Source organism: Miniopterus schreibersii (genome assembly GCF_964146895.1).
Source record: "Miniopterus schreibersii genome assembly, chromosome: 1".
NCBI classification, from domain to species: domain Eukaryota; kingdom Metazoa; phylum Chordata; class Mammalia; order Chiroptera; family Miniopteridae; genus Miniopterus; species Miniopterus schreibersii.
The window spans coordinates 72,155,763-72,170,459 of NC_138101.1; the positions used below are offsets into that span (position 1 = coordinate 72,155,763).

General features: G+C 48.8%; 1 protein-coding gene across 3 annotated transcripts in view; it reads left to right on the forward strand.

Annotated features, from left to right (window-relative positions):
• Nucleotides 1-8,672: 8,672 nt before the first annotated feature.
• The window catches only part of PFKP (phosphofructokinase, platelet), a 63,259-nt gene continuing 57,234 nt past the window's right edge, over nt 8,673-14,697 (forward strand). The window contains exon 1 of one of the 3 annotated variants that reach the window (XM_081143368.1): nt 8,673-8,886. In XM_081143368.1, the coding sequence (XP_080999494.1) occupies nt 8,772-8,886 (115 nt within the window). In that variant the 5' untranslated portion in view covers nt 8,673-8,771. The remainder of the gene's footprint in view (nt 8,887-14,697) is intronic. The other 2 variants (XR_013999232.1, XM_081143367.1) reach the window with 2 other exon arrangements.

Genomic DNA, 14,697 nt, shown 5'->3' on the forward strand with positions numbered 1-14,697 from the left:
GTCAGAAAGCACCTTTCTAAAGTCCACATTCTTTTTTAAATCATTTTTCCTTTTTAAAATTTAAATATAGTTGGTATACAATATTATATTAATTATATTAGTCTCAGGTGTCCAATGTAGTGATTTGACCTTTTAATACCTTACAATGTGATCACCACACTAATTCTAGTAACCATCTGTCACTGTGCAAAACTATAACACTATCATTGACTATATTCCCCTTCATGTTTTTCACCCGTTCCCCCATTTTACACATAAATGAAATCATATGGTATTTGTGTTTTTCTGTCTCACTTATGTCACTTAACATAACACCCTCTAGGGTCATCCATGCTGTTGCAAATGGTAAGATTTCATTCTTCCTTATGGCTGCACAGTATTCCACTGTATGTATGTACCACATTATCTCTGTCCATTTGTGTATTGAGAGACACCTAGGTTGCTTCCAGAGCTTGGCTATTGTAAATGATGCTGCAGTGAACATGAGGGTCACATTATCTTTTCGAATTAGAGGATTTTAACTTGATGTTTTATATTCTTTGGCACCAGATTCTTCACTGTCAGGAAATATGAACCTAGCACATCTAAAGCAACTCATGAAGCTGAAATTCAACAAATTATCCAGAGTACTCAGTAGAACCTGAGCCATAGAGACATTCAATAGACTTTCATCCCGGTCACTCACTCCTGCTCAACAAGGAATGGGTGATCACTGTTATCTATTGTTTCTTCGGGAACAGTCTCTGCTGGTTCAAGGCTATTTTCTCTGAGTCCTGCTACACTCTCAGACCTTGTCCACACAGTTATGTCCATCTCTCCTTTCAAGGCTTTTATTCCAAAGTTCAGTCTCTGCTTAGAACTTGTTCCAAGTATAGTCTGTACATCGGTTGATTTCCACTAAATTGTGCTTCTCCCCTATCTGTTCTAAATTTGGAACAAAGCTTGTAGGAATGATGCATCTCTCATCTGGGCGTCTTCCCTCTGTTCCCTGTGGAGAATCTGTTTTCTTCTTTCTGCTATGGCAATGAGGGTGGGGTTTGAGGGCCATTTTTACCATGAAACCACTTCCTACCCAGAAGAGGAATTGAAAATAAATCAATTGTTTGAGTAGCACTGTGACACGTCCTCTCTCAACCTCTGTCTCTCTACCTCTGTCTCTCTCTACCTCTGTCTCTATATCTCTGTCTCTCTGTCTCTGTCTCTCTTACACACATACCAGCACCTACTCAAGAACATCACTGTTCCATCATTTCAAGCTCAATGTCATGTAGGTTAAACACGATTACATAACATCTGAAACTCAATGATTATGTTGACATATTGGCTGACCAGATGTACGATGAGAACCATTCCACAGAGGACTCGTGTGACATTATTATTTCCACCCTCGCCCTCACCATGATGGAAAAGGACTGTCTTAATAGGACAACACCATCCCTGCTGGGAATCAGTCCAGTCCAGAGCCAGGGAGAATGTTCAGCAAATCTCAGGGTCCCAAAAAAACGAACGAACTCTCAGAGCTGGTTACTATTTATATCGAGTCCATGGTACCTTGAAAAAGTATACTGTACTGAAAGGAAGAAAAGCCACACCATCCTATGGGGACCTATAAATCATTACACATGTGGCCAAGAACATTCCTGGGAAGGTGTCCAAATCTACTCCTGAGAGAAATTGTTCATTGTCTTCTAATTTTTTTATTGAGGTATAATTGATGACAATGTTGGTCAAAGGGAACAAAGTTTCAGTTATGAGATGAAGAAGCTCTGAGGATGTGAAGTCCAGCATGGCGACTCTATTTAAAGTGCTGCACTGTGTTCTTAAGGGTGGCTAAGAGTGGCCCTGCCGGGCGTGGCTCAGCGGTTGAGCGTCGACCTGGGATCCAGGCGATCGGGGTTCGATTCCCAGTCAGGGTGCATGCCCGGGTTGCGGGCTCGATCAATAACTCTCTCATCATTGATGTTTCTGTCTCTCTCTCTCCCTCCCTCTCCTTTCCTCTCTCTGGAAACAATAAAGAGATATTTAAAAAAAAAAAAAAAAGTGGCTAAGAGTAGATTTTAAGGGTTCTCCTAATTTTTCAATCTGGGAATAAATATGACTGTTGGGAGGGCTGTTCAGTCTCCTGTATGTGACTTGTCAACTGTCCAGAAATTAATAAAACTTCAAGTCAGATTGGGCAGGATTTTGCTTTGTCAGTACTGCAGCCATGGTAACAAATAAAACTCAGTTGTTCAAAATTACTCTTCAGATATGTATATGTTTCTAAATTCCAATGTTAGCTAGCTAGGGAAAAACAGAACAAATAAATGATTTTTTAACAGCTTTGCTGAAATATAATTCACTCAAACTATTCCACTAAAACATCTATGTGACCTGCATGCCCCTGGAATCAGGTTCAGGTAGCCACAGCTGTTCTTACTAAACGTGAGCCATTTGGACAGTTCCTATTTTCACTGTATTAAAGGAAACATGCTGATCATAGCCTGCAAAGCTGAGGTCATCACCAGGACACAGAGGACTTACAAATTACCCCAAACTTGTCGGCCCCTGCTAGTAAGGGACCCAGAGTGTCCTGCTTTGTGCCCACGGGGACTGCAGCCGAAGCCTGTGGGAATGCCCTTCTCCCTCCCTGCCCGCTCTGGCCTTTAGGGTCCACCCAACAGCCCCAGACAGTCTGAGAAGTCCAGGGCCTGCTCTCAGCCCATTCAGCTCACACCTCCTGCTCCAGGGCTTGGCCATACAGGGAAGTCACCTCCAGCCAGGATGACTAAGCCCCTGACCTACCAGAGGGTAGGCAGGGAGAGGGAGGACTGCCTTACTGTAAGCACACACCATGTTTGCTTTTACATGTCCTTTGGTGGAAGCCACAGGTCCTCACTCAGTGACCCAAGGTCTAGGAGAAGTGAGCTGTGAATTAACTTCAGCACCTACCCGTTGGCACTGAGGGGTTAAGAGTCCAGCTCTGTCCAGGCCCCCAGGGGCTGCTAACAGGGCATGGGGGCAACTCCATCTTCAAGGCGAGCCCCGACTCTACAGTGCACAGTGACAGGACAACCTCTCATCTCTAACTTAACTCTCTAGCTCCTGTGGACTCACAATAAATCTAAACTTCAATATCTCAGGGCCCCTCCTCATCCAGAGCCTGTGAGCCAGCTCTCTCCCCCTGCTCTCTCTCCACCTACCTGCAGCTTCTCCCCAATCTCTCCTGACACCCTTCCTGGCTACTACCCAGCACAATGTCCACACAAACCTTGCTTTCGCCTGACACACATCCTTCTTTCTCAAGGCCTCTGCTCAGAACATTTCAACCCTTACCTGTCCCTCTAGTGGACAGGTCACATCACTATTTCTAGAATTGGGCTTTAAGCCCCAGGGGACTTAAGCTGACTTCTCAAACATTGTGCCACAGGTTGTGTTCATCAACCCTGAGAGGAGGGTGACTAGACCCTTACAGACCCAGGGCTGGCCCAGGATCGCCAGCAGGGAGATGGTATATCAAATGTACAACATGGGAGTATATGAGGTGGAGGAAGCCAAGGCCCGGGAATGGGTGGGAGGCCCAGAAGAATGTCCCAGGTCCTGGGGACACAGGCTGGTCTGTGGCTGGGAACTTAATGTTAACTGATAAAGGATGCAGGCCAGAGCTCCCACTGAAAGCTGGCCTGATAAAGGATGCAGGCCTCATGAAAGCTGGGAACACAAAGGAAGCTTGTTTAATGTCCTGCCTACAGCCTGTGTGCATGTGTCTACACACCTATATAGTAACAAATAGGAAAAGACACTCAGCGGAGAGAGCTAACCTGAATGAGGTTCGGGAATTCATAAACACTATCTAAAATTAGCCATCTCTAGAAAGGATTCCAGAAGCGTGTCTCACAGAAAGAAATGGGGCCCATTTGCTAATAAATGGAAGTTGTTTCACCAGGACACAGATAACAAGGTGGGAGAACAAACCTGAATCACAGGAGCCTCATCTTTTTCAGATGGATGTAAGGAACAGAACCAGAACAGCCAGAGACAGTCATGTTCTAGAAAAGAGCTGCTGCCTTACCTGTGGCAGAGTCTCCCTAAAAATGTTCCCGGGGAGGCTCTGGATGGTTGCTGGTTGCCCGGGATCTCCAGGCAGAAGCGGCGAACCATCTCTCTCTCCCCTCCCCACCCTCCCCATTTAACACTTCAGTAGACAACTCTCTTAAGATAATCCAACAACATCCTCTGTACTCCCTCCATGTGTACCAAGCTGGCCTCTTCTCTGTACATTGGTTCCCTTTTCCTGCCACCAGGAAAAGCCCACACTCCTCCTAAGAGATCCTGTTGTATTATTTCTATGATTCCAAATCACTAGAAGTTGAGAAAAACACTCTGCAAAACCCCTTCACCAAAAAATGGGACCTTGAGAATCTTACCATTTCCTCTGTGTGTGTGTGTGTGTGTGTGTGTGTGTGCGCACGCACGTGTGGTTTGGGTGCTAGGAAGCTCTGAGCAGAACCGGACCTGCTGGTAGAAGCCATGCTGACTGTTAGCATCTGCGAATATACCATCTGGTCATCTAAACTCTCTACTCACATTTTATTCACCTTACTTTGGATATATATACATTTTATTTGCCTTCCTTTAAATGTGTTCTTTAATTTTTTCGTTGTTTGACTTTAAAAACAAATCTGAGAATAAGTGTACAAAGAAAGTTTCTGAACCTTCTACTGAGGTCAAAGTGTTGGCGGAGGTGGAAGACCAGTAGCCAAGCAACCTGAGAGGAGAGGGGCGCCTCCTGCCCCAGAACCAGGCGCCAAGGACAAAGGTTTCTATGTGCGGCTCCACTGTCCGGAGCCTTGGAAAGCAGTGTGTCTTAGCCAAAGAGGCAGAGGTCAAGTGAGGCAATGACATAGAAGGGACTTCTTCCTCCCAGGCCTCTGGGACTGGGTGTGGGAGCCGGGGAGGGGGTGTGGGGAGTCAGGGCTGGAATCCCTCAGATTCTCTTCATGGAAGAATTGACACTCCGTACCTGCCCAGCTGACCCTCCTCTCCCTGTCCCCATGTCCAAGAGGACTGTGGCCATTGTGAGGCTGGCTTATTTAAAGTTGTTGACAATATTGAATTTTGACATTTAACTAAATCCTCAGTAATTCTCATAGTTGGGCAAATTATCTTAACGTTTCTAGTGATCAATTACATTGTTTCCAGAACAATTCAGCTTCCTTGCTAACCGTAATGCTGCTTTAGTCTGTTACCTGACTTTTTGCCGGGTCTAAACTCAAGTATTCTAATATCAGATGTGAGATTAGGTGGCAGAAGAGAACAAACAGATGAGAAGCTATTGCTGTACTATCATCACAGAGTAAAGAAAGCAGGGACCACAACACTAAGACACTAAAAAGCAAGAGACACTTTGAGAGATATTCTAGTTAAAGTATTGGCTAGATCCTCCATCTTTGACCAGCAGAACTAGTACAAACTCAAGTCTTGGCACCAAAATTCTAGGCCTTTCCCTTACCCACCAGGCATGCCATTAACTTGGGGGGGGGGGATGCTAACAAAAGAAAATTTCATTTTTTACTACTGACAGACACTTTGCCAGATCTAAAGTAAACAAGGACAGCTATGCATGGAGAAGAAAGGAAAAGCAAGTGGGTGTCACCAGTACCGATAGAGAACATGTGTGAGAGCTTGTGTGCTGCCCAGTGGGCACTGGTGCCCGCCGTCCTGCTTCTGCTCACTACACAGGAGGTATGGGTTGAAGGCAGTATTTCCTAGTTTAGCAAATGGTTTCATTTATTCTTGGATTTTCCAAAATCTAGGGAAGAGGGAGAGGGAAAGAGAGGTGTCAGGAAAAAGGGGATGGAAATGTAGCTGGGCCTGCAAATTAGCTGAAAGTTAATTAGCTCCTGGTTGGAACGTAGGAAAAATGCCAAGATGAGAGACAAAGTTTAAGCCTGCAGCTGGTGAAGGACTGAGGCCCTCTGTCCAGCAGCACTCAGGGGATAAATCCTGCCCACAGCATGGGACAGAGTGCAGACCTTCCCTTCCCCTGATGAGTTTCAGACCCTGGGCCTGGGCTGACACCTGAGGGACCCTGAGCAGAGGATCCAGGGAAGCCCACCTGAACTCCTGACCCCTGGAGTAATTGTCCCTATGATGTGTGGGCTGGCATAAACCACACAAGTTTGGAGGAATTTATGAGGCAGCAATAGAGAATTAAGGCGCATCATGTCCTACTGGAGGTGAGCTGTATTGTACAGTTGACAGGGCATGCAGTTCTGCCCTCTGGTATCAGAGAGTTCTCTTCTAAGGCCAAAGTTAAAATACTTACGGTTGAACTATTAAAATGCATGTATTGCAAAAGAAAATGGGAGGAGAGATGGCTCTGTCTTTCCACAGATCTCTGTATATTATTCCCTGAGAAACTGAGCTCATGAGCTTAGTTGGGGCAGAATAACACATTTCCTATCTGAACCACAGCTCTGTGTAATTAGCTTTTTCTTTTTTTTAAGTGTTTGCAAAACATTCATAACCTTGGGAGGTCTGACAACTCTAAACTTTATTGTTTTTATTTAACTGTAACATTTTTTATACCAAAACAATACTAGTTCATTGGAGGAAAAAACAATACCTGTAATAAGCAAAAGGAAGGAAATAAAAATGTCTGTATTTATTTACAGGTATATACATACACATACACAGCAGGCCCCAATTATTTCTAAACTTGCCTCTTATTAATATTTTCTGAACATATTTCCAAGTCAATAGATATTTACCTTCATAACTGAAACAGAAATTGAAAACTGCATATATTTTTATCATAATTTATAAAATCCACTGTCGTGTGTTTGAACTCTTAGCTTGTACCTATCATCTTCTGTTACAGACAATTCGATGACAAACAACCAGTACTCTAAATTATAAAAACATCACATTTTTAAGAAGATAAAATTCAGCATGCACAACTTATCCAAGTGTAGTATGCTCTAGAAAGGGATGGATTCTAGAGCACAAATCTGGGGTGGGGGCACTGGAGACCTCTGAGTGGAGGAGCTTAGAGCCTCCAGTCCTTGGAGAGTAAGGGCCACCTGTGTGCCATCATCAAAACACTCAGTGTCCTTTTCAGCATCACTGGCCTTGCTGGGCTCAATCCATCAGCCAGCTGCTCTCAGACTCTGCAATTGTCAGAACAGCTGGGAGCTTGTTAAAAATACATATTCCCTGGCAGCACTCCAGAAAACTGGACTTCAGTGGTTCTGGTGGAGCCAGAAAAAAAGAGGCCAGGTGATTCCCAGAATCACAGGGCTTCAGGAATTCCTACATTAATCCTGACCGAGATCAGAGATCAGACCTCCAGGCTTGTCCATGGCAGGCATTTCCCCCCTCCTTTTACAATAAAATTTTTGTGCTCAGAGAGATGAGCTGGAAGATGAGGTGGAGGTATTTACGCAAGCACCCAACCTAAGTCTGCACACCCCACTCCCCTTCTATCTGGGATGGCCCTATAGCAAATAGCTTCACTGTGTTGTTATCACAGGCTTCTCTAGGTGGACAGAAGGACCCTTCTTAGTCTCCTTCCCTCTTATATCCACTCGACAAACATTTATTGCGCATCTAGCAGGTTCAGGTGTTGTGCCATCCCCACCGTGAACTGCGGATGGATGGGACCTGTATGAAACTATTGGGGTCACTGCACCCCAGCAGGGTGCTTCCTGAGACCACGTCCCTGATGGGCCCTTCTGGGTCAGCGGCAGGTAACTGGCACGAGGTTAAGCTCCGCAAGGAGTCAGCCTGTTCATCAATCCCCCTTCACACACACACTGGGTGCAAGTATGTTAGGTCTGGAGCTCCCAGCAGGGCTCAGCGCATCTGGCTGACTGCACAGGAACTCGGTTTCCTTAGGTAGGAACTTGGGGCTTATCTCCACCGCCAGACTTTCCTGCCCTCCTCCCGTCCAAGCCCGCGCTAGGGTGTCGCTAAGGTCCGCTCTAGAGTCACGTCCCTTCTCGTCCCCGCGTGAGGGCGCGCGCGGGGGAGGGCGCGCCAGGGCCCCTGTGGAGACAGGGGTCAGAGCTTGTCGCGGACCGCAGCGACGCCTACGTTGGCCCACGAGCTAGGGGATCCGCTCCGAGTCCTTCCTCTGCACCTGAGGCTGGAGGAGAAACCTGGGGCAGCCTGAGGAACCGCTAGGGTTGCCGCGGCTCCGGGCGCCGCCCGGCGAGGAATCCTGCGGGCATAAGGGCGCGCGCCACGGCTGGGGTTCGGTGCCCTCCACGCGGCGCTCCCGCACAAACGCGGCGCTCCGCCCACCTGCAGCGGCCCGCCGCCTCCCACCGCGGCGCTCTCTTCCACCTACACTGGTCCGTCCCCCCGAGGTGTGGCGCCCCCCCCCCGCTGAGATCCCCAACACGAAGGACCCACCCACCTGCGATGCTCCCACAACTGAGCTGATCCCGCTCACCTATGAGGCTCCTCCCTTAGGCGATCCTTCCCACACCCCGACGACGCCCCCCCTCCTCGTAACGTCCCCCACACACGTGGGGCTCCGTCTGCGTGCGACGCACCCGCACCAGCCGCGCGCCCCGCCCCGCCCCGCCCCCACCCGCACGCTCCCCGCGGAGCGGTTTGCCCAGGTCGGCGGCGCGCTGCCAGCAGGCCCCGCCCCGTGTGCCCGCCCCCGGCTGCCGATTGGCGCGCGCGGGGTGGGCGGAGCGAGAGGGTTCGAGCGGCGGCGGCGCGGGCGGGGGTACTGGCTGCCTAGCACCCGGCCCGGCGCTGTCTCCCGCCTGCTCGCCATGGACCCCAAGGATGTCCCCTTGACCCCCAAAGGTTCCTACCGAAAGTTCCTGGAGCATCTCTCCGGGGCCGGCAAGGCCATCGGCGTGCTGACCAGCGGCGGGGATGCCCAAGGTGCGCGACCACCTCCCCGGGCCGGGGCAGAGGGGGGACCCCGGGGGGAAGGGATGAAGGAGGGTAAATGTGGGGACCCGGGGCAAGCGATGGGGGTACGGGGAGAAGACAAGCGTGGGAGAGCTGCCCGGCTCCCGGGAAGCGCAGGGGTACCTTCCGGGGGCGCAGCGGGCTGTGCGGGCTCGGCAGTGACGGCGGGGCGCGGGAGGGGAGGGTCAGGTAGCAGAATCCTTCATCAGCAAGGTCAATTAATTTTCCACCTCCACGTTTATTTTTTAAATTGAACCTGGCGCCGGGGTCGCCTGGACCGCCCTCGTCGGTCATTCTGGATCCGACTCGTAGGATGGGGCGGAGGACCCCCTGAAACGGGGACAGCTCGGCCACCTCCAATGTCCCGGCTCCCACCCGGTGCCGTGGGAGGAAACGGCCGGTCCCCGGAGCCTGACCTGAGGACTCGTGCCCCCTGCGCGGCGCGGGCGGGGTCCCCGCTGCGGATTGTGGGGCGCGACAGGGGGCGCGGGGGTCCCCAACCGGAATTGCCGGGCGTCAGGCACGCTTTACAATGACACCGGGAGATTTTTTTAAAAGGTTTTCCGCCGCTCTCATCTCCTTTCCCCTTCCGGCTCGTGACCAAACCGAAAACTAAAATGGGTCACTAGGCCTCCCCGCCCGCCTCCCTGGAAGGGAAGGATCAGGAAGCGGGGGCTCCGGGACGCCCCCAGCGTCGGGCTCGGGCTCCAGGCTTCCCCCCCGCCAACGTGGAGGCGGATTGGGGGGAGATGCGGACCGGAGTCCGAGGCCCGCGGGCGCACCAAGAAAATATTTCAACCGAGTGGGGGAAGGAGTGACACGGCCACGCCCGGCAGTCGCCTTGGGTGCACGTGGGGGCTCAGGGGTGCGCAGGCAGTGGGCTTTCCAGATTCAGGCAAATCTCTGGGTGGTGCGAGCCAACCGCTAGAAAGGGGATCCACGTTTTCCAGGCGGATGTGTCCTTGGAGCCTTAAGGATCGTGCAGGCTGGAGACGTGTCCCGGAGCTGGCGTTTGGTTATATTTTCCCCTCCTTTGCAGCACACCCCCTCCCCAGACTAGTTAAAAGGCCCCGAGGCCTCATTTCCGCCTGTTGCGAGGCTACACACCAGGTGGAGGGATGCTTGGGTTAAAGGTCTGGCGCCCTCGCCCGTGCCCACCCTCCCCGAGACCTTCCCTTTGCCCTTGAGCGGGGCGGGGCTGCCCGGGTGCGGCAGGTCTGCTCCGTGGCGCGCGCCTACGTGATGCTCGGCCTGTCGCTGTCCGCGCGCCCCGCGCCCCGCGCCCTGTGCCCTGCGACCTGCGCCCTCGGCTCTGGGCACCTGGCCGAGGCGTCCCCTGAGCGTGTGTCCCAGACGAGACCCTCCCAGCCCTCTCGAAGGGGTCTGTCGCAGCGCCAGTCACCGCCCCCACCCCAGAGGCCCACGCTAGCCGGGCTGTTCTTATTTGATATCCTAGTGAAGTGACTCAGGGTATAAACATTTCAGAGAAAGAAAATGTTTGATATAGGAGAGGCTGGGATTGGGGAAATGGCAGGGTGAAATCGATGACATCACCCACGTTGCTTGAACGAACACCAGATGTGCCAGGTGGGGTGAGGTGGGGTCATGGTGCGGCTGAGAGTGGCTTCCCTGTCAAATGCTTCAGAAGCACGTGTGTCTGGAGATGCCAGCACAAATGAGGAAGCTTCTTAAATGAATGGCATCCTGTCCCTCCAAAGAGACTAAAACGTTGGCACAGGAAGGGGAACTGGTCTTTTTTTTAAAAAAAATAATGTGTGTATATATATATATATATATATATATATACACACACACACACACATATATATAATGTGTATATATATATAATGTATATATATAATGTGTGTGTGTGTATATATATATATATATATATATATCTTTATTGATTTCAGAAAAAGAAAGGAAGAGGGAGAGATAGAAACATCAATGATGAGATCGAGCCCTCAACCCGGTCATGTGCCCTGATCGGGCATCAAACCCTCGATCTCTTGGGTTCTAGGTGGATGCTCAACTGCTGAGCCACGCCCAGCTGGGGCTGGGGAACTGGTCTTAAGCCTCCAGGCTTCAAGGTCAGAGTTTCAAGGTTATTTTACAATTTAGGTGCTATGCCTGTTGAAGAAAAAAAACTATGGGTCATTCTTTTGAATCCTTGTCCAAAAGTTTGTTGAACTACCTGGTAGTTGGCCTACAGGAACTCTGGGTAATGGTGCAAAGGACAGAATCAGCATTTTCTGTTACTTATCCTGGCTCTGCCACTTGTGAGCAGTTATAAAAAGAGTTCATTCAGTTAGTCCACACCTCTTCTCAACGGAAAGTGTACTTTGAGAACAAAAATTCTATGAGGAGGTTGCTTGGTTGGTGTCATGTCAGGTTAATAGGAGATGGCAGTTCTCACCTCAGTGGGTAACATCACATTTGATGGCCTGATGCTCTCAACTGGTGTATCTGGGCTGTCCTACATTCCTGACAACCCACCATAGCCACTTGTCTCCGGCCCCTCCAGCCCCCTTCCAGGCAGGGCTTTGGCTGTTGACTGTTTTTTCTTGGACTTCATGAAAAATGCCAGATCTCCTATTTTGATTCCATGTTGGCTCTGCCTGAGCGTTTGGATGCATTTCTTTCTGAGGAAGCTCACCCAAGACATGCTCAGAGGGCCTGGTCTTGGCAGCTGCAGATTTTCTGACCCTTAGAGTAGGTTATTCCCAGAGATGTTTTGTACTGCCCACCATTCTTTCACCACTTGATCTTGATTCTAAATTAGATCAGTGTTGGATTTCCTCTGAGATAGAAGAATTTTACTCATAGCCATAGATAAAAAAGAGCATACTCACAACAAGAGCATGCTCATGTCTACATTTCCTGATAATGTTCTAATCAGCTGTGAAGTTATGGTAAAATTTCATACTGAGACACTATAGCTGCTGTATATTGGCATCTTTTATGTATTAGGGGTTTTACAGGTCTTGTTTCCAGGCCTGATTACATGGCTCTGAGACATACGTGTCTTCATTTTGGAGGTGGGACAAAGACCCATAGTGAGATAACTGACTTAGCTAAGGTTATGAGGCATTTAGGCGGCAGTGGCAGGATTTAAGCTGTTTTCACAAGATCTGAATCTAGAGGTTTTCCAGTCTGTCGTGCTCTTAAGGGACCTTTCTCAGGTGAGGTTGTAAAGTCTAGTTAATGCTCCAAAGTGAGCAAAACCCAGTTTGCTCAAAATTATACAGACAGTTTTTAAGCAGCTTTTTAGTGGAACAGAAAATGCCTTTTTACAGTGATAGCAATCACTTTAAAATACAGTGAGAGTGGCTAAAGTGATGTAACATTTGATTGCAAAGTGATGAGATACTTTTTATTCCCAATGGAATTTGCATTATATATATATTTTAAAAACATCATAAATCCCCCATCTATATTCCTGACCCCTTACCCCCACCCATTAGGGAAGAGTATTTCTAAGGCTAATTATTTTTTTCATTGTTTGGGTTTCTTTCGTTGTCACAGGGAATCTGCAAATTTAAACTGATTTTCATTTTAATCTAAAATAAATTCCACATTGCCAAATGGACAGGCTTAACCATGACTAAGTACCCACCCTCGAGCAAGATTGTGTCACGTACCAAAAATGACTCATCATCTCAGACACTGACTGTGGACTTCTGGAAGGTCTGGTAGGGCTGAGAGTTCTGAGCAATGGGGGTAAACCTTAAGGGCAGAGTGAACATGAAGGCTGAGTCCTTTTTTGCCCATGGCAAAATAAACAGAGCGTTCACATAAACCAAGTCTATATTAAGGCTTCCCATTAACAGTAAGAATAACTAAAGTTTAGTGATCATTGCTATGTGGCAGGCACTAATGCTTCATGTAGTAATTCATCCCCATTTGACACATGAGCAAGGGAGATTTGAGATAAGCCAAGTGTACTTTGTACATCTCAGAACTTTTTTTTTTAAATATATCTTTATTGATTTCAGAGAAAGGAAGGGAGAGGAAGAGAGAGAGAGATAGAAACATCAATGATGAGAGAGTCATTCATCGGCTGCCTCCTGCACGCCCCCAACTGGGGATCGAGCCCACAACCTGGGCGTGTGCCCTGACTGGGAGTCGAACCTGGATCTCCTGGATCCGAGGTCAATGCTCAACCGCTGAGCCACGCCCAGCGGGGCTACATCTCAGAACTTTGAGATGTCATCTGCTAAATAGTAGGGCTTCAGTGGAAATGGGAAGGGGAGGGTTGGGACACAGGTGTCCTTCCCCAGTGTCTTTCTGGTGCCCAGCACAAGGGCTGGCAGCTCACTAAAGAGTGTGGGCCAATTCCTTCCTCTAGGCATTCTGGCTGTTTTCTTTTCACATGAAGTCATGTAAATGAATTAAATCTCTGCTAATCCAAACCACTTTTTCATCTCCTGAGCAATGTCTGGGGATGATGAATTCCTAGAGATTAGCAGTCGGAAATGTGAGGTAATGTGGACAGGGCCCAGACGTCTGGTCCTTCGTTGAATGTGTATTTCTTGAACATTGTTTTGGGGCACCGCTTGGGTGTGTTCCTTCTGCACCTGTCCTGAGCTGTGCTGGCATTAGAGCCCAGTAAGATACAAAGGGCAACTGAGAACAGTGGGCATCTCTCCTCACGGCTCCAGCACCTTATGGTCCTGGAACTCTGTACCTCTACATTGTGTTTGCAGTGTAATAATTTAACAAAAGTGATTGGGCCTAGCAGGCAGTGTGTTACAATGATAGTGTTAACCTCATGTATACTTTGGGGAGCCTGTGCAATTGCATAGTTGTCTACAAATGCAAACACAGCTGTGTGTCATTTTGTCATCTTTCAAAAAAGTATGTTTTCCCCCTTGGCTACAGAAAACTAAGAGCTTTGATATAGAACTCAAACTTTTTATCAGGGATAACTTGGGCCGCATGACTATGCTGTACCCATCTGGTGGGCTGTCAGAAGCAATTATAATTAGAGATATAAAGATAGTGCAGTGCCATTCTAAAAGCAGACATCAGGATACAACATGGTCCATCCACACAATTGTAATTGTGCTGAAAAGGTGCCCTGGGATAAAGAACAGACGGCCATGTGTTAAGAAATCAGTTGAGTCACTTTTCCAGTTACTCTCTTCACCCAGCTTCCTAAGGTGCTGTATTTTTATTCATTACACAGTGTCTGCCAGCAGGCCCCTTTATTCCATGTGTCTTCCCACCGGATACTTAGTATGTTGGGGATCACAGTCACTGTGCTCGTCAGGAGGGAAGAGGCAGCAAAGCCCCTGGCGGAGCAGCACCCTGAGTTTCTCTCTACCAGCAGTGGGATGGGGTCTCACATCTTTCATTTGAAAATGAAAAAAGTAGAATCACTCAACTCCTATCTTCCTCCTTCCCTCCCCCCTCCTATTTCCCTTCTCCTCAGTGAAAGGCCTAAGGCCACAAGAAGACAAGGTCAAGGAGGTGTGCAAAAGAGAAAAGCATGTCACCGCTCTGCCTCTGGCCCTGAGCCCCAGGGCTCACAGCTTCCTCTCTGTCCTTGGTGTGGGCCTTGCTCAGACTCCGACTGTGGTTTAGAAGGTCAATTGGAGGCTCAGGGATCCACTCAAGCTGCTGGTCCTGCTGGTCAGCTGAGGACCACACTTCAGTCCTGGGTCCATGGAGCATTTTGAAATCCAGGCAGCTCGGACCCTTCTAGCAGTTTCCTACGATGGCTTTCTGGCCAGGAATTTGACTGGATTGTAGTATAGGACCCAGTCTATAGAAAGGTGG